This window comes from Clytia hemisphaerica, unplaced genomic scaffold (assembly GCF_902728285.1).
Source record: "Clytia hemisphaerica strain Z4C2 unplaced genomic scaffold, Clytia hemisphaerica genome assembly, whole genome shotgun sequence".
Taxonomy (NCBI): domain Eukaryota; kingdom Metazoa; phylum Cnidaria; class Hydrozoa; order Leptothecata; family Clytiidae; genus Clytia; species Clytia hemisphaerica.
In genome coordinates this window covers 4,479,602-4,499,782 of record NW_027104101.1, presented here as the reverse complement: position 1 = coordinate 4,499,782, position 20,181 = coordinate 4,479,602, and the positions used below count along the sequence as shown (strand labels likewise).

General features: G+C 36.4%; 2 protein-coding genes across 2 annotated transcripts; one reads left to right on the top strand and one right to left on the bottom strand.

Annotated features, from left to right (window-relative positions):
- The first annotated feature begins 214 nt into the window (after nucleotides 1–214).
- LOC136812999 (DNA ligase 1-like) lies at nucleotides 215–14,292 on the top strand. The gene is made up of 11 exons (XM_067069506.1): nucleotides 215–568; nucleotides 1,133–1,365; nucleotides 2,423–2,633; nucleotides 2,968–3,108; nucleotides 3,722–3,865; nucleotides 4,378–4,452; nucleotides 6,756–7,028; nucleotides 9,272–9,357; nucleotides 9,834–10,011; nucleotides 10,514–10,805; nucleotides 14,058–14,292. Exons 1-11 carry the CDS (start codon nucleotides 526–528, stop codon nucleotides 14,290–14,292), a joined length of 1,911 nt encoding a protein of 636 aa, XP_066925607.1. The 5' UTR covers nucleotides 215–525.
- A 1,744-nt stretch (nucleotides 14,293–16,036) lies between these two features.
- LOC136812998 (uncharacterized) lies at nucleotides 16,037–19,631 on the bottom strand. The gene is made up of 3 exons (XM_067069505.1): nucleotides 18,351–19,631; nucleotides 17,668–17,839; nucleotides 16,037–17,620 (listed from the first exon to the last, which is right to left on the bottom strand). The coding sequence occupies exons 1-3, from the start codon at nucleotides 19,419–19,421 to the stop codon at nucleotides 16,491–16,493; spliced, it is 2,373 nt and encodes a 790-aa protein (XP_066925606.1). The 5' UTR covers nucleotides 19,422–19,631; the 3' UTR covers nucleotides 16,037–16,490.
- Between the last annotated feature and the right edge of the window lie 550 nt (nucleotides 19,632–20,181).

Sequence of the window (20,181 nt, the reverse complement as noted above, 5' to 3'; positions counted from 1 at the left end):
TTTAAAATTCATTCGAAAGAATCTTTTCATACCTAAATTCTGAATATTTTTAATCTAGTGTCAATTTGCTCTGAATCAGGTCATCTCTTTTGCTACCATGTGGACACCATGCCATTGTAATTTGAAAGATTCCTATGAAACTGGTTTCCACATCGGAGCAAAAAATAAATACATTCTTAAATCAAATGGATTTAAATGCTTGTTACTTTTTCACAGAGCCAAAGTGAAAATAATGTTTCGTAAATATGAGTTTACCACTTAAAAGCTTTGCCTGATAGTTGATGTCAACATTTAATGGAAACCTTTGAGATCTATTGGACGTCAAAAAACGTCAAGCAAACGTCGAAATAACGTCAAACAAACGTATTGGACGTATCAAAGGTATTGGAGGTCAAACAAACGTCAGACAAACGTCAGACAAACGTAAGACAAACGTCAACAAACGTCAAACAAACGTCGAACAAACGTCAAACAACGTGTGCAGATTGCATCTCCTTCCTGGACAGTAAAAGATAAATACGGACAATGAAGGCTACGGTGCTTTTTCTATTTCTGATTTTCGTGACAGGTAAACTTTATTTATAACTTTTTAAGTATTGCTTTTCGAAAGAAACAATTTTTAACCTATTATCGGGATATTGGGAAACGAACGTCCTATCCAGGGATTCTACGGTTCTCTTAGTGAATTCTATGAGGGGGTGTACGAGGGTCACGACCACCGAAATACTGAAACATTGACGCCTTTCTCGGAACACCACACCAACGAAAACAGGCTTAAACTGTCAAACTAGTTCATCCCCTTCTTACCTAGTAAGTAGTAAGTCTGCGACCAAAGTCGGAGGTGACCCGAAGGCTCCTCTTTCGATAGCTATCTATCCGAAGGTAGAGGAGGGCGCCACTCTTTCTCCTTGATCCTTCTCTTAATTGCTGAGCATCAAGCAAAGAGGCATCAAGTGCCATTGTGAGAATCTTTGGTATGACCCAGCTAGGGGTTGAACCCAACAACATGGACCTAGGTTCAGCCATGACTGCTATCATTTCTCCAGATTCTCAATTATTAGTAGAAACTTATAATCCGCTTTGTTTTAAATTCATAAAACCTGAAATTGACTCAAAACATTCCTGTTTACAGAACTGGTAATCAAAGCTGAAAGTCTGGCCTCATCTGTTATACCCACAATACATTATAATAATTCTAACAATGCAACAGTAGTAAAAACGCCAGCCAAAATAACGGCACCGCCAACACCAAAACTTAAAATTGATGTCCAATTCATAGTCAGCCTTCGAGATGATAAAGAAGCAGAAATTTCTTGCATCATTACCACTTGGAATAATATTTCCTCAACCAAAGGTTTTTACAATGTAAGTAGTGCCTTATGTTTTTTGATAAACTGGAAATCTTCTTAGTGTTAAAAGTGCAATGTATAGTGTTAAAAGTGAAAACTAAAATTTGAATTCATTCATTTCTTGATGTTTCGGTGTCTTCTTTGCACCATGATCAGATGAGATGGAGTTTTTATAAGATACTTTAATAATTGGCCATTTAAAGTAATAAAAATGGCGCGCTCTTTAGAAAAAGTAACAAAATTGCTTTATTACTGGTTAACGACCAACAAGCAAATCAAATAAAAGGTTGTAAAAACTCCATCTCGTCCCACCATGATCACAAGTAGAGTAAAAAATCTTCTTTGGACAGGAAACTAGACACGCTTTTTTTTATAAGAATGGTACCATAATATAAATCCATTTCATCATGGATATTCTTTTTTGGGCAAATCATCTTAAAATATTTTTACAGCATTCTTAGGTTAGGACCCTAATTCAGACTAGATGTAACATTTAGCACATACGTCTCAAGCATAAAATGGCATTTTTGTGAAAGCAGTGAGCCTTACTTGGGGGTAATTGACAATTTCTAATTGAAAATGCTCTAAAAATGACATTCTTAGTTTCAGTAGCCAAATTCCATGATGGTGATATTCTTAGCATTATTCTTAATTTTTTGGCCATTTTCATCATGGACATTCTTATAAAGTGTATTCTTATAAAAAAAGCGTGTATCAGTAAATCAAATAAGTTTCTCAATGCACCAAGAGAATTCGCTTCGAGTTAACAAGAATCAAATACATTAATTTTTTGTGAGTGTATAATACACCTCTGTGTCAAAGACCCGGTTGAGCCCTCGCTACTACAAAATTTCGTCCCCAGTAGAAAAAATACCCTACAATTTCAGTCCTACTTGGAAATTACCTTTGTTTTCATCTCCATTCAAAATTCACTCCAAAACCATCCCCACTGGACTTTCTGAGCTGGCGACAAAAGAGTTTCTATTCCTATGTAGTTTTTCCCTCGCTATGGGAAAAAGCTTCACTGGGGCTATGAGACATGGGTGTTAAAATATTTTCTTATCATCTCATAGGTAGAATATTATCAAAGGTTTCAGATATCAGGTGTTGAAGACATTCTACAGACGTACCAAACATCATTCCAACTTTCGCATAAATTATGCAAGAAAGAGACAATTCAAAGTTCAACAGGAATCAGAGTCAAAGTCATAAGACAAGTGTCTGGTGGTTTCAGATATAATGCTTCATCAACAGAATTCGATCTAAATACGTTCAAAGAAGCAAGTAAGCGTTTTAATTACCCTGGTGTTATTTCCGCTGGATTTTTGAGCTGTAATAACAATAATTTTACCAATGCCTTTTTGTCAAAACCGTACATAACTGTCACCTATTGTGCCACAAAGGGGAGATTGAGTGAGGTTCTAAGGGTTAGGTCCCTTTTTGTTATTCTGATAGCCCTCACGAAAGTACAGTACTCTTCACAATGTCATACCTAGAATCACAAAAAGGAACAAATGGACTGGGTTCGAGTTTGCACTCTTCAATTAAAATAGTTTGAACATGCTCTCGGTTAGCTCTTGGTATGAGATTGTAATGATAAACTTTTTCTATGATTTAGTTAACCCAAAAGCCAAAGAAACTACCAAAAATCAGATTTGGATAGCCAGTGCAATCGCTGCATTTCTGATCATACTGAGTATTACTTTAACTCTATACATCTGCAAGCTAAAAAGATTGTGTTGCTGTTCAAAAAACACAGGTTAGTTCACTTGATAGGGATAATAGACCTGATCGGAGTTTTTGATTTTTAGTATTACAATAGATCCCTCGAGGAATTCCTAAGAGATTTCTTCAAAAAAATGTTTATTCCAAATTCGGTTTTGATATAACCAGGTTAGATCATCACACTCACAATATCTCCTTGAAGGAGTGTTTGGTGTTCCGAGAACGGGTGATCTGAGGAACCAACCATTAAACATAAAACAGCTCCTAAAATTTTAAACAAACTTTTCATTAATCCTAAACATCAATTAGGTACCAGAATCCAAGGGGAATGCCTTGTTCACTATACACTTTGACCAATCACTATCTCCAATTCGTTTCTATGGTCCCCAATGCTGGAATCAAAACTGTTTGCAATTCAGTTCTTTGACAAGTCAAACTTCGTTTTCATCCAAACTCAAATCCAAGATCATGAATAACGTTGGTTCCTCCGATCACGCAATCACGCATAAACGCATCTTCTTCTTAGATGACAATCCATCTAATAACAATTCTAAGATTGAAAGGTCTTTTTAGCGCTCTGAGTCGCTGATATAAGTCTCAAAATTTGATTTTTGAGAACCTTCCAAACCCTTTTTTCGTTCTTTAAGGAAAGTCCAGATGCCATAATGTGAGCCAACGATCGGGAAATTTCGAAATGCATTCTGGGTATAGAATGAACAACAACGAGGATCAAAACCGTAGTCAAGGAAACCTCTATGAGCCAATTCCAGACACGGACCATCATAAAAAGCGTGAGATATTTTTTTTCTTTAAAAATACATTTCATGTCCTGAAGCTCAAAATAATATGTTCTTGGTAAAAGTTTTAAATTTTGATCAATTTTATGCCGCTATTCCCCAAAATTGTGCTATTTCGTGACACGAGTTTTTTTGTTGGTCCGCTAAATTAAATTTCCGCAAAAATTTCTTCCTTTAGGTATCATAAATTGTAAGTCACAGTACTGTGGACTCATCTTAGAACGTCCTAGCTCCGGGTAACTGAAGACATACTGCCCTGATTTTACTCAGCAGGAACTAAAAATTAGAATCCAAAAATTTGAAATTTCGAATAATTGAGGGAGTCTTTGCGTGAGTCGAGTAAGGGGAAAGCCACCTGACTTCTAGTCATACTGTTCAAAAAAGTAGTTTTGAGTTAGAATAGGACTGCTTTTCAATCTACACCGCTGAAAAAAAGTCTGCGACAATTACCTTTAGTTATGTTAGCCAATCATAAAATTCGACATTATTTGTTTCTTCTTTTATAGCATTGGAACAAAAACAGGATGAAAGTACATATGTTGATGTTGATAAAATACGCGATAATTCACCTCCTCAAAAGGGTCAGGAACTTTACTTTCACTAGGGGGCCGTCCACATAGTACGTACGGACTAAGGGGGGGGGGTCTTCTCAGAAGCGTATGCTTGCGTACAGGAAGGATCAAAGGAAAATGTACGTAAGCAGAGAAAATTTTTCATGGCCCTATTTTGCTTGTTTTTTGTCGACTTTTACGATCTTATACGCATCAAGGAAAAAGAAAAAGAAAGTTTCTTAATAAACATTATGAGTTTCATGTATGAAATAAAGGTCCGAACCAAACGATTTGAACTCGAAATTTTCTTCAACCGAGGGGGGGGGGTGAATGAAAAAGTATGTACTTACCAGGGGGTATAGCCATTTGCGTACGCTTCCGTACAGGGGGGAGGGGGTACTCGATTTTCGACATTTTATTGCGTACGTACTATGTGGACAGCCCCTAGACGAAACAGATAGATTTCAAAAAATGGAAATTTAGTAGAAAAGATATTTCCTTATCAGTTTTGAAAATATACATATTTGACTATTGCATATTTACAATTTCTAGGAAAACTTATATTTCCCTGCATTTCAAGGAATGGAAATATCGTATTTACTAAAATGTAAATTTCAACGTTGTGAATTTTGTGTTAATACACGCTTATTTTTATAAGAATGGTGTTTTTTCATTTCATCATGGATAATTTTAATTTTTTTGGGTATTATTGGCAATTTACACGTGACAATGCTTTAAAATGGAATTCTTAGGTTCAGTTGCTTAATTCCATGATGGTAATATTCTTTGGCCATTTTCATCATGGACATTCTGATAAAGTGTATTCTTATAAAAAAGCGTGTATGATAATGCAAATCGTTAAAATCAAAAGGAAATATGATATTTCTAAGACCTCATAAAAGGGAAAGGTATTTTGGTAAATCTTTCAGTGGGAGGGGTCCCACCGGGTCTGTGAGAAGAGGGGGTAGAGTAAGAGTAGAAATCAAGGGGTGAAGTCGATCTACGCTCCTAGTTTTAGGTAGTCATCGACGAAGTCTACTACTTTACTGAAATTTTTAAAGCCTTTGGATGATTTTAAAGCCTAAAAATGTTTATGTTCTTATTTTCACCATTTTTTGAACATTTTGGCCATTTTTCTTAAGAAACCGGCTGTTTTAGAGTCCACAAAGCTTTAAAATGTTCTTAAAACTTCTTCTTAACATTTCGGTCATCAAAGCCTTATGTTCTTATATAGTTTGTTCTCATAAAAAAACGTGTACTGAGCCAGTAGCGAGGTTAAGCAAGTGTTTATTTACATTGTTCAATGCGATATCGTAGGCCTGTACATAAGATTTCACTTGCATGGTTTGCTTTGGCAAGTTATGTACAGGCCTACAGTATCGCACTTTACGGTGCTTAACCTCGCTAGTAACTATGTGCAGTAGTTGTGATGTTGTTTGGAGAGCGTTGTAATCTGTTAGATTACCTTTGCCCATTGCGGATTTTGTTATCAACAACTTAGTTTCTGCATTCAGCTTACTGAGAAACTCGCTAGTTACTATGTGCACTTAATAGTCAAAACCTTTTTATTTCAGCGACTAGAGCTATGGCTGAAATAAAAGTTATACTAGCCATAATTTTCATTAAAGTGCCACCGCAGAAGAACGATCAAGTTGTTGAATTTTGAAAGAAATGTTACTGATAGCCTTTACTTCTGTTAGAATGGCATCTCATCTGAAGCAAAATTTAGTCTACAAATATTAGCAAGTTGTGTCTATCTCATAGATATCTTCTTATAGAGATAAGATAAAGTTATTTTTACTTTTTTTTTGTCATCTCTTTTATTACCAAAATAATGGTATATAATGGCTTGTTTATATCATAGTAAACGCTACTGTACTAATCTGCCTTTTTAATGTAATAGTCACGCGACAAGTTTTAAAAAGACTCAAATTTTCTAATTTGCTTTGCTCAGAGCGGTTAATAACTACTTGTGGTTTAAATAGGGAATTTCCCAACAAAAAAGGAATTTCCCTTAATTCGACTCCCTGAGGTAATAAAAAAAGACATATAGAGCTTTGAAAATGGGTAATCAGATCAAAACTAATCCGGAAAAGTGTTTTTAATGATGATAAAACAATAGAAATGCAGTCAAGCTAAGAATGTTACGGTACACCATTTAACCGGAACTAAAATACTGAAACGCGCGCGCAAAATTATGAGATGTTTTCCCAACTTTCCCTCACGAGTGAAGCTATGAATGCCATCCTCGGAAGCTTTAGGCTTCCTGCGGTGGCAATGATATAAAAGTTGTAAAATTTATATAAAAGTTATATGATTTTATACGTTTTCAGATGGGTGCGCTATTAATGACGATTCGGCATATGATGATGTAACTTTGAAGAACGGCAATGAAAATTATGCTGACTCAGCATACGATGACGTAGCATTATTACGTAATGATGAAAATTATGCTGACTCGTCATACGATGACGTAGCATTATTACGTAATGATGAAAATAAAGAATCGAATAGAAAAGACGAAGCTGTGGAAGAAAATGGATGCAAACAATATACTCATTTGAAAAAAGTCAAACCAGAACTGTACGTGGACCTTCAAGAAGATGGTAAGATTGGATGAGTTTTGAAATATGAATTCAATTCGGCAAATGCATTGACATAGAACGATAGACGTGAGACCCGGGGGGGGGGGGGTACTTAGGCAAAATGGGTGCCGGGTATGTGCGAGCCATAAGGGTACCTTTTCTCATTCCTCAAAAGTCTCTCAAAGGGGTACAAATTCAAAAGTTAGTCTCTGAAAGGGTCCCAAAATCACAAAAATCAAAAATTTCTCTCTCAAAGGGTCACGATTTCCAAGAATTTTGACCAAAATTCGGTGAAAATCAAACCAAAATTTGGAAAAAATGGACCAAAATTTAGGAAAAAGTCTCTCAAAGGGTCCCAAAATCACCAAAATTTTGTCTCTCAAAGGGTCGATTTTCGATTTTTGGCTCGGACATACCCGTCACCTCGCAAACCTAGTACCCCCCCCCCCCCCGGGCGTGAGACCAAGGAATTATAAGAGCCACTGGATAAATGACTCGTAAAACGATGGAGAGCGACAATTGTATTTCCTTTGTTTCAGAAAACAATTGATGTTCTATTCTAGATATGTCCGCAAAGGACAACTGTCATGGCGGCTCGAATGTATCTGATTTAAAAAAATATTATTAATCTCATTATAAAAAAGTTCTCTAGCGTTTTCTTTTCGTACTTTTGCAGGGAAAAAAATTGAAAGTAAGGCTAGAATACCAAGCCGGATACATTCAGCCAGTTCAATGCAAAATCTCGTATTACCATATTTGGAAGAAGCCATTGCGTAATGTTATATAAATGTTCAACATCACATATAATGCGCATGCATGCGTAAATTTAAACCACAAGCGATTATTACACGCGATGATAATGACGGTCGGGGATGTGGCGGTTACCTAATTTATACGATGTTTTATAAAAAACACTGCTTATAAATATCGATGTTTTATAAGAAACATATTTTATAAGAATATCGATGTTTTATAAGAAACACTGCTTATAAATATCTATGTTTTATAAGAAACATTTTTTATAAGAATATCGATCATCCCAGTTAGGGTTAGGGTTGGAGCCCCAAACAATAGCATAATTATACTAATTATGCTATAAATGACGTAATCTTTACTATACGAGATTTTTCATTGACCGCGCTCTTATAGTAACACGAAATTTTCAATTGGGAATATCTTTCCCAAACTGTTACCACAAGAGCTAAAAGTAACAAACATTAGACTTGAGTGTCTTTGGTGTCAAATGTGGTATGAAAATCTTTTGGAGGCACATGGTTGCAAGGTGGTTTTTTTGTGGTTGAAGTTTGAAAATTTCCGGTGTCAACATTCAATTTCTTATGCACAACACAATCTTTTGCATCTTTCTCACAAAAAACGACATAACTGCACATGATTGGCAATTAAACAGAAGAATCTGACTCTCACAGGAAAATTCTAAGTCTCTTTTGGGAATTGGATAAGTGATTTTCGATAAAAAACGCAATCAAAATATTTCGAAAAATCATCTAATCAGGAAAGGAGAGTGAACAATAATATCATTACTGCGGACATAGCTAGATCATGAGACATCAGCAAAAATCAGGTACTTGTATATCCAGTGTATAATAAATCCTTGGTGAGACATATAAACACTCGGGCAAAGAGTACTCTCATCCTTATCAAAACCGTTTTAATACTACAATCAACTCTCTCTAATTCGAACTTCTATTATTCGAAATATTGTTCCCCTCAGCCGAAAAGTAGTGTAAAATACTCCCTGTAATTCGAATATTTCTCTAATTCGAAGAGAATTCCTAGTCGAAGATCGAATTAGAGAGAGTCAACTGTACTTGACTTCAATCAATCATTATGCTTTTAACTTCTTAATTTCAGTGCCTTTCTCGTGTTTAGTGTTCATGTTTTTTTTAAATAATTTTTTTCTTAGAACGTTTAGCCACAGTAGGTTTGTCTTGCAAATCCTGACATTATAACACGCATGCGTAATTAGTTGTTTTTTTTAAATCACATGTAATTAATTCCCGTGATAAACAAAAAGGAATGAATCTGTAAGGATGTACATAGCCAATTTTGGTCGGGCTTGTGGACGGCGAAATTTGTCGTTCTTTGTCGTTCTTTATGAAATTTGTCGTTTTTTTTGTCTATTTTTTAGTAAATGTATGATTTGTTTCATAGACCCTCTCTCATCCAACACCCCAAATAAAAATCACAATCCTCATTTTCCGATTTTATTCGGTAATTTTTTGCATTCTAAATTTTTACTTCAGATGAGAACGAAAATGAAGAAGAAGCACTCCTCAAAGATGCTGAGGTGAAGGTTTTGCCGCAATACAAAAAAGATGGTTCAAAAAATGTAAGGAAATAGTTTGATCAATCTTCTTAAACCAGGAGCCGCACTGCACGGGACAAAAAAATTATACATCTTTCTTGTTCAGCAAAATCGATTTGGGTTTGAGTTTGAGTGAGTGAGAGTCATGAAGACTGAATTTGAGATATTGTTGACTGAAGGGGGGCTATGTTATGCTGATCATGCAGTGAAAATCTAAAGGATATTGTTAACTGAAGGGAATGGGACAAGATGGAGTTTTTAACACGCTCTTATTTGATTTGGTTGGTCGTTAACCACTAATAAAACGATTTTGTTACTTTTTCCAAAGAACGCATATCAAATAACCAATTATTAAAGTATCTTATAAAAACTCCATCTCATATGAAGGGACTAGAAAACTTCTTCGAGTTAAGGTAATACTCGCTCGAGTTATAGAGGTTCGAGTTATAGAGGTTTCACTGAATTATATTGTGATTGCACCGATTTCCACTCATCTACAGGTTGAAGTGTACAATCCAAAACTTTCGAAAAAATCCAAGTTAAAAAGTGGCCAAGATGAAGATTATGAGAAATTCAAAGCCATCAAAGGGAAAGAGAAGAATTGGCCTCAAAATGAATCACAACATATTTATTCTGACCCGACAGATGAGCAAGAGAATTCTCAACTGAAAAATGAAGGTATGGCTATCTGTACGTATTTATACTGAATTTTGGGCCTTTACAGTCTGAAAGCCATTCCGAACGGTCCGAATCATATTTTGTCGGTGCATTCACACGATTCACACTGAAATCTCACGTTTATCGTTTTGTAGTATTAAATTGTTTGATAAAAAAAATTCCCGTACGGAAACTTCTGCGATGAAGTATGATTTATGATTTATAAATAGCAGCTCTAGTCGTCCCTCCTCTCTCACCCGTATTTCATCGAAGCGGTCGGTTTGAAAAATCTAAAATCTGAAAAGACAATGACAAGACCCTCAACGGCAATGAATTTTGAAATTAGCCGTAGATATCGGGTCTGCGTATAGTTGAAGGTAGACTTTAGAAAAAGACTAGAGAGGTATCAACATCGAATTTAATATAAAAAATGCATCAATCTCTAATAATCAAAAACATAATACGATGTAACATTTCCGTAGAAAACATTACGTCATTAATATCACTACTTTTTTTAACACAGGGCAAGAGTTTAATTACGGCGGTGGCTTACCGAAAGGACCAAGTGTAAGACAAACTATTTACGAAATGAATGAAGACGGAAGCCACAATGAACAATCCGAAAAGTCGAAATCGGGAAAATCGAATCTGGAATCAGATAAACAGGATACAGGACTAAAACCTTCAGAAAGTGGAAAGAAAAAACAGAGTGGCAAGAATGCAAATGGTTATGAACTTGCGGATGTTGCAATGAAGCGCGGAAAATCTACACCTGTGGAAAAGGGGAAACCCGAGAAAATTGGGAAGAAAAATCGGTCAGTTGTAGAAGATAGGAAGAAGTTGTTTGAGCAAAGGGGAACAGAGAATTCTACGGGACCGAAAAAAAGAACCAAAACTGGTGAATCTAAATGCGAAAGAGAATCGGTCGCAATTTAGTGAGAGACGTGGTTTGAAGGTTTTAAGAAAGCCCCATTGAACTCAATTTTTTATTTCCGTGTATTTGGAAAACGGCCTGCACTATAAGACTTTAATTTGAGATCCCAATTTTTTGCTGAATTTAGGATCAGCCCAGATTGATTATTCTCTCCCAAGGAGCCTAGCTAGCCTGCAAAGATAAAGCAAAAATCACAGTCTGGGTCTGGTAATGTGTCTCAGACAACACTCATAGGAAAGCAATTTCTTTCTAGCTTTGATCAAATGACAAAGGGCTGGCAAGATATTCGCCGTGGTAAAGGTTAAAGACAAGCTTATGAAATTGCTCTAAATCATATGCGACCGTAGCATAAAGGTAGAGCATCCAGCTGCGGTGCGCAAGGTTGTGGGTTCAATCCCCAGCTGGGTCATACCAAAGATTCCCAAAATGGTACTTGGTGCCTCTCTGCTTGATGCTCAGCAACTAAAGGGTAAGTGGAGAAATCCAGGGAAAGGAGTAGCGCCCTCCCCTACCTTCGGGTAGACATCTATACGAAAAGGGAGCTTTCGGGTCGCCCTCGACTGCGGTTGCAAACTTACTTACTTACTTACTAAATAATATTTAGCCAGTTCAGGAACATCATTTGGACAATCTGGAGCAGTTTCAAAGCCTCTAAAATTTCTTCTTAAGTTTTTTAGCCCTTTTTGTGCTCACGGGGAAAAATGGCAATAAAATTGACAAAGATTTTCGAGGCGATGCAGTTTTTTTCGGCGGGAGAAAATGAAAAAAGTGTTTTGAGCAGCCGATGGCATGTATATTTGTCCTCATCAGTTGTTAGCCGCCAGGCCCAATGTCAAATATACTGGACATTTCTTTTTTGCCCAGTTTTTTTTTGTGCAGCTGCTCAATTCATTCTAGAAAAACATTTCGCAATCATTGAAAATACTTGAGACATGGGCACGGAAGGGGTTAATGTTATAACATTGTATAAAGTTAGTTTCAATCATTTTTCGTTCAAACATTTTACAAATCTTTATATTGTACAGTACTTAGAATTTACATCTTCTTATAGAAAGAAAATCAAAGTAAAATGACCATATGACCCTTGTGCCAAACCTCTTAATAATAAACAGGCCCGGCGGGATAATCTTGAAAATGAGATAAAATGCGCCAAAAATTCGAGAAAAAAAATCTCCGTTACTCGAAAGTGAGGAGGCTGACCCTCCCCAGCCTCCCCGCTTCCGCCTGGCCTGACCAAGTAGAAAAGAAGGGCGCAAAATTCGTGAAGGAGAAGAAGATTTTCATGACACTATCAATATCCAATCATAATATAAAAAGATAATTACTTAACTGTGTTAAAAGAATAAACTCTCCAACACAATTTTTGTATCCCTCTTACCAATGCGTAAGAGCCACCAAAAGTATTCCAAGATAATGTGGATTTTAGGAAAAAATCAATTTTTTGCCTTTTTGAGGAAGAAAGATTTGCCAAAATTTCAACATTAATAGTTTCAGTCCCCTCTCAATATTTCTATAATTTAGATCTCTCTTTAATTCGAGCGAAGTAGATTTTCTGTTAAAGGTTTGAATTAGCTAGGCTGACATTATCCCTCAAACGCAAATCAAAAGGCGCTCTCAAATATGTTTAGACGTGATTGAGGTAAAAACTTTAGAATTGGAAGCAAAAATATCAACCGCAAAGTTCTATTGCGCAACTCTCACACTTGATGACAAAGTCTATAATGATATAAGAATTAACAGAAAATTTAAAAAGGTGAACGAAAGTAGTGTAAAAGTGATAGCTTTACTTTCGAGTTTATCTACAATCATAGACCAGCGGCCGAGGTAGTGAATTGTGTCACTTCGTAGAGATATTTTGGTTTAAATATTGAAAATCATTGATACTTTTCGCTGAGTCAGCAGTTTATCAGCATATTTACCATCCTTAAAAATGAATGCGCATTATGGATGTTTTGTATATAGTAGAAGGGAATTAGGTTATGACCGGAAAAAAATACATATAAAGCTGAAATTTTGCACATAGTTAGGGAAAGGTCTTGGGAACCTCCCATTAAAACCCCCCACCTTCAGCACCTTGGCGTCACGAGCTATGACGTCATAATCCATAATGGCTGCGCTAAAATTTGTTCAAATTTAAAGTTGTTCAAACATAGGAATATTATATACTGTTGGAAAGCTTATTGAATTCTGAACAACTTTTTTGTTTACGAAATTTTCGAAATATGTACTGAATGTGAGTAAATTGGGCTTAAAGGTCTATGACGTCATCAGGTCAAAAACTTCGGAAATCAAACTTCTTCAAACATAGGCATATATATACCGTTGGAGCCTTGCAGAAAGCTGAACAACATTTTTGCTTACAAAATACCCTATAAATGCACTGAATAACAGTAAATTGAGCCTAAACTTATGGCGTCATAATGAGAAAATTCCATATTAAATTAAGTTAGAGCTTATAGCAAGTCGAAAAAAAGTCAATAAATCTGCTATTATGTCAGCTGCTTTTGTTTTTTATATTCTAATTATAATAAATATTTTCATTTTGTTTTCTTATAATTAGTATATGTTTTGATTTTCATATTTTCTTTATAATTATAGGCCATGTGCGAATATCTAAATTTATTCCAGTTCCTACACGAAGTTTTGTTAGATCTTTGTTGTTAGTAAAAAGCTTTTGGTGTATGAAGGAGACGCTTGGATTTGAGTTTTGGTTGTTTGAGTATTGGAATATCATTCTAGTCTTACTTCGATTTTCATTTAGAGTATAAGAAGGAAAAATTAAAATAAAGTTATGGAATATTGCATTATATGTAAGAAAGATTTCAGCGATGTCAAGAAAGTTACCGTTACAAGAAAAGGTCTAAATACTTTGATCAGAGCATGCAATTATCGTGGTTTGGATATCTTGCTCGGGTAAGCTTAATTTTTAGTTTAAATGTGGACCTTTATTTCCTTTTAATATTGGACTAGAAGCTAGAAAGAATGTTGACAAGTTTAAAAACCAAGTCTGATCTAAATTAAAGTTCTATAGGAGCTGATAGGAGGTGTTGTGTTTGTGATATGTAACCTGCTAGAAATATTTGATTGTTGATTTCTCCTTTAAGTTTATTTTCATTTCACTTATTGTGTAAAGGGAGCTAAACGATGCATCGAATTCAGAGTCCAGTATCGCAGTGCATGAATCATGTAGGAAAAAGACAATCGATAAGCGTACCCTTCCAGTTCCAGATAACCTCCCAACTCCACAACCAAAGCGCTTACGATCATCGTATGCTGCAAAACCTGTTTTTGATTGGAAGAAAAACTGCTTTCTATGCGACGAAAAAGCTAACCGTAAATATTCGACCGTTATTGCTATAGAACTCTAGAACTCTACCGATCAAGAAGCAGTTGTTGAAATGTTCACGAGAGAGAGATGATGGGTGGGGAGGAAAGGTAGAGGCTCGTTTGAACTCCATAATCGACTTACCGGCTGAAGAAGCCGTTTACCATATAGTTTGTATGAATCGATTCCGTTTAATCAAGCCTACTAACGATAAATCCTCAGGTAGACCAGTCGATACCTCTTTGATGGAAAATTTTTTGAAAGTGTGCCAGTGGCTAGATGAAGGAGATGGGGAATTGTATACGCTTACTGAGATTTACGATAAGATGATTGAACTGAGTGAAGGGACTGACTGTTATCATAAAAAGTATTTAAAAACAAAACTCATCGAAAACTACAAGGAACATATATATTTCTTTCAATCTGAAGGACGTAGCGACATCATCGGATTTAGACATATGAGCAAATTCAAATATATAAGAGAAATATAGACCAAAAGTGCCATAAAATGTTACCTTGAATATCCAGGAAATGTAAATCCTGGTGTTCCTTCCCAGTAGTCATAGCTTCACGCATAGATATTGGAAATGAATCTCGATTTTTGCGCTTTGTGTGTTTGTGTCTGACATACATCGGCGTTCCGGCCAATTATTAAGGTGTCCGTAATAAATATGGCGGTGAATTATACAGCGGTAAATGTTATACATATTTTCATGTTACATTATATGGTATTACCATTATTACGTTGATTTAGCATTGAAAAGCTGAAGCGAGTGTCGAGAGTGTTATAAATGCAAATTATAGACACCATAACACGAATTACAATCTTGCCCAAATCAAAACAAACAAAATGGCAGACTGGTTATATGATGATGAGCTGATTCATTGACTGGAAAAAGTGTTTTGTATCTCAAATTTTGTTTCTTGTCTTTGAAACTGAATACTAAATACTGTAATTTAGTCAGAAGGCAGTAATGATTTCAATTCTTTTTCTGGAATTTTTAAAGAAATTTGCTCAAGTTTTCAAATGTACATTTGATATTTTTGTTCTAACTGTAATTGATCTTCAGTTAGTCACAATAGGAAATCTAGCTTTCAGAAAAAACAACATCAGTCATCTACATGATGTATTTGCAACAACAAGGATGAGAGTTACCTGAATCAAGTTTGAAACAAAATAAAACGTGCAGCAGCCAAAAACAACTGTAAAAACGGAAATTTATGTTAATTCCTTTCAGGAAAATCAGGATAGTCACTTCAAACAATATGTTCAATAAATTTCATGATGCACCTTATCTTCTATAAAATACTGAAATAAGAGAGCGACCTTCTAAACACGAGGCCGTTATAAGTGAAAAATTAGCCAATAAAAATAAGTCACAAAAGTCACGTGATAAACTACCAAGCAAATAATAAGAAAATTAAGTACATCGAAGCGAGCGCTTACGGCGCGTGCCAAAAATAAAGAAAAAGTAGAAAATTATTTATAAGAAAAAATAACTGTAAAAAGTGAGGTTTTTACATCCTCAGCGACCAAAGAAATAAAAGTTCATGAAAAATTGATATGATATTGATTTCGTAATCTTCGCAGGTTCTGTCCCTCGATTGCAGCCCTTCTCGTACTGGTTCTCCCCCGATTATGTACTACTTTCTCACAGTTTTCAACCATTTGAGCTGGTTCGGTAGCGGTGGGTGAAACAGGTGTCTCAGGCGTCTGTTGATGGTTATCGACGATTTCAAAAGGAATGATTTTGGCCAGTGGGCGGTGAATGGATCCTCGTTTTTCCATTCTTGGTGACGGTAGATAACTTTGCACCGCGGATGTTGCCATCTTTTCCACTGACAAGTTCTTCAACTTTAGCGATGGGCCATCTTGATCTCGGAAGGTGTGTGTCGTCTTTGACCAAAACTATGTCTCCGACGACGAGCTTACGTTTATCCGGTTTGTTGATCTCTCTGTACATATGTGATTGACGGAGTTCATTTATATAAATCGACGAAAAACGGTTACGGAAATGTTCTAAAATTTTATGTAAGTGACGAAGACGTTTAACTGGAACGAAAGTGTTCGCAGAAACAAAAGAAAAATTATCATGAATGTCAGTTCCAAAAATAAGATGATTAGGAGTATGATGGTTTCGGTATCATCCTCGTTAACGTAGGTTAGTGGCCGTGTGTTGATGGAACTTTCAATTTCAATCAACACGGTCTCAAGTTCTTCATAAGTAAGGAAAGAAAGTCCTAAAATCTTTTAAGTGAGGATTTAACAGATCTCACCAGTCTCTCATAAAATCCTCCCCACCAAGGAGAAGCTGGAAGAATAAAACGTTGTTTAATGTTGAGCGATGTCATAAATCTTTTGACGGTAGACGAACGGAATGTTTTTGCATTGTCACTAATAACAAGCGAAGGCGTACCCCTTCGGGCGACGAAACGTTTGAATGCACGGATGAACGATTCTTTTGACAAGTCCGGTACCAACTCTAAATGGACTGCTCGAGAAGTAGCACACGTAAGGAGAAGAATGTAACATTTCAGACTGTCCTTTTTGGTTTTATCATTATCTAAAAAATTTCTAAAATAAAGGGGACCTGCAAAATCCATGCCAACAGAATTAAATGAACGTTCGTGAAAATCAACCCTAAAATCGGGTAAGTCCGGTGTTGGAGGTGAACGCAATGTTCTACCTTGAAAACGAATACATACGACACATTGTCTGATGGTGTTCTTCACAGCTTTTCTTCCTTGCACAATCCAATATCTTCTTCGAACGTCGGCCAGAGTTGAATCAATCCCCTGATGCTTTGTCCGTTCGTGTGAATTCCAAATGACAAGCTTCGTGAACGGGCTGGTGGCGTTGCGAATCAATATTGGATGCTTTTGGTCTGGGGTGATATCAGCATTGTCAAAACGACCACGGACACGTAATAAATCGTCTCCCTCGAAGACACCAAGTGATTTCGTCAGCTTTCGATATGTTGGAATGGACTTCATTAGGCGTTGTTCCTCCTTGATCCAGTTGGTAAGAGCAGCTTCTTGTTCTTCAGATGAAATGACATCTTTGATAACATGGCCATTGTTGCGTTTAGCTTTGATGTTGGAGACGAAGCGGTATACAAGTGCGGTAACTTTAATCAATTTTTGTAAGGTGCTGTATCTACCAACATCAATGATTTTGCTCAGGCCGATGTCATTGTCAGATTTGTCAGTCGTAAAAAGAAAAGAAACGCTACTCAAAACTTCATCCTTGCACTCAAAAGGATCATAAGAAGAACGACCATCAAAGTCAACAAAACGATTTCGAGCTTCAGAAAGAACGTCAGACTTATCAGTGTCGAGAAGAGAAGATTCGTTAGAAAGAAAAAAGAAAGCTTATCTTCGTCAAAGAGTATCTCCGGTCCTTTAAACCATTTCTCACAAAAAGCGTCTTTAAACTGAGGAACCATCCTTGTAGGGATATCCGCAGGATTATCCTTTCCAGGGATGTGATGCCAATCCTCCTTCTGAACAACCTTTCTTGCAGACACTACACGGTTCTCAACCCAAGGCTTCCAAGTCTTTCTATTCCCTTTTATCCAGCACAAGGCAACCTTTGAATCAGACCAACATCGAGTAGCATCAACAGAAATACGACCGGAGAGAGCAGATCTAACATTATTCAACAAATCACTTAACAACACACAACTAAGAAGTTCAAGTCTAGGAATCGTCACCTTTTTCAAAGGAGCAACCTTACTTTTCGAAGTCAAAAAGAAAACACTGATCCCAGTCTCGGAAATCAGTCTCAAATAAACAACACTACAGTAATCTCAGAACTATCACAAAATCCATGCAACTCAACTCTCAAAGTATCACTGTTGCAGGAAACAAAAGCAAATCGATCAATTTCAACAATCTTCACACTTTCCAAAGCGTCTAAAAAACCATACCAAACACAAGCTATGTCTGGTGGAACCTTGTCGTCCCAACCACACTTAACTTTGCAAACAAGCTGAAAAATAGTCTTCACTCTAGCAGTGATAGGAGTCAAAATTCCTAAAGGGTCGTAAATAGAAGCAGCAAGACTCAAAATGGTTCTTTTAGTTAAGGTTATCGTTCGACCCTTTTCCAGAAATGAATCAAACCTAAAGACAAATACATCTTTGGAAATATCCCACTCAACACCAAGTACCCTTTTGCATTCATCCTGAGATTGAAATTGGGATTGAGCAAAAGAGCTATCATCTTCAATACACTTGGGTTGTAACGGTGGTTCTTTAGATGAGAAAATTCTTGCAGTTCAGCGTCATTGGAAGTCCATTTCCTTAACTGAAGTCCTGCATCAGACATACTAGAAAGTGCTTTTTCACAGAAAATCTTACCACTTTCCACGGTATCAGTACCAGTGGTTATGTCATCGACATACAAATCAGATAAAAATTGTTCAACAAAAGCTTTGTCAGACTCGAGGTACTTCGACATGTGTTGACGAATCGTACCATTGAGTAAAAAAGGACTAGACGTCAAACCAAAAACAACTCTCAAAAAACGATAGACAACGATTTCTCTATCAGAGGACGAAGGGTCTCTCCAGAGAAATCTCAAAAAGTCTCTATGATCAGGATGGATGCTGATATTCAAGAAAGCTTGCTTGATATCAGCTAAAATACCAATCTTGTTCATTCTAAAACGTAGTAAAATGTCAAAAATCTTAGCAAGTAAATTTGGACCAGGATAAAGGCAATCATTCAAAGATACACCATTGACAGAACAAGAAGCATCAAACACGGGCCTTATCTTAGTGGTGACCTTGTCTTCACGGATAACTGGTCTATGGGGAATGTAATGAACGGTACCCTCCTCTTTCGCAATCTGCGCCTCAGGCACACGTTCGATAATTCCGTCTTTCTCATAATCAATAAAAATTTTCTCGTAGTCAGCATTGATACCAAGACGATCGAGACGCGAATTAAGGGATTCCAGACGTTTCACACAGGTCGAAAAGTTGTCAGGCACACTCTCGTGGTCAGGCTTGAAAGGCAGTTTCGCGACATACCTAGTACCATCATGGTAAATGTCTTTGGTAAATTGGTTAATCACTGAGTTATCCTCGGCACTCTCTGCCTCCTCTATCTGCCAAAACTTATGGAGCTTGGCATCAAGTGGATCAACAGTTTGTACCTCAACTCTCATTTGATGACTATAAGTCACTTCAGTCAAACCTTTGAAAACAACAGATCCACTCAAAATCCAACCAAGTGAAGATTCACAAGCCACAACACCTTCCTTGCTCTCACGTCTCTTACCAGTAAAAAAGCGAAAATAAAAATCGATACCAACCAATACACCTATACTCAAGTCAAACTCCTCGGAAACATCTGCAAACACCAAATCAGAGAATTCATTTAACTTCTTTGCACAATCCAACTTCTGGTTTGCAATCGGGCTACAAATGTCCGGAACACAAAGAGCTTCAACCAAAACGTATTTAGAAGACTTCCGATGTTTCACTTTGAATTGAACAACTTCCAAACGTTTGATTTCCGCATTATTCAAATTTCCAAAAGTCTTAATCACTACATTCTCTTTTCTCACGCACTTTAATTTTAAACGGTCTTTTAAGGGCTCTGATCATAGTCCAAAAATTGATTTTGGTATTTGAACATAAAAGTTATATTTCAGGTTCCTTAACACTTTTAACAAAGAATTGCCTTTATAAATTGCTTTTTAATCGAATCCCTTAAGAGTAATTAAGAATTTAATCGCAAAAATTACGTTATGAACTTTAAAAAGATGTTAATAATATGTTGCATCACCCTCTTTTACAAAAAGTGCTTAGTTTTAATGGGTAAACTTTTTTGTTTCAAAATTTCTTTACACTGTCCGCAAAGAATTGAACTATTTTAAATGTTGCGGAAAATTTCTCTAAAACGATGTGTCAAAAGTTATGACT

Coding starts and splice junctions, on each gene's coding strand:
- LOC136812999 (XM_067069506.1), top strand. CDS start 526: ATGAAGGCTACGGTGCTTTTTCTATTTCTGATTTTCGTGACAG. Junction 569..1,132: donor ATTTCTGATTTTCGTGACAG/GTAAACTTTATT, acceptor TCCTGTTTACAG/AACTGGTAATCAAAGCTGAA. Junction 7,029..9,271: donor CGTGGACCTTCAAGAAGATG/GTAAGATTGGAT, acceptor TTTTTACTTCAG/ATGAGAACGAAAATGAAGAA.
- LOC136812998 (XM_067069505.1), bottom strand. CDS start 19,421: ATGAGAGTTGAGGTACAAACTGTTGATCCACTTGATGCCAAGCTCCAT. Junction 17,840..18,350: donor TGATTCATTTCTGGAAAAGG/GTCGAACGATAA, acceptor TCTGATTCAAAG/GTTGCCTTGTGCTGGATAAA. Junction 17,621..17,667: donor TCAGTTTAAAGACGCTTTTT/GTGAGAAATGGT, acceptor GACGAAGATAAG/CTTTCTTTTTTCTTTCTAAC.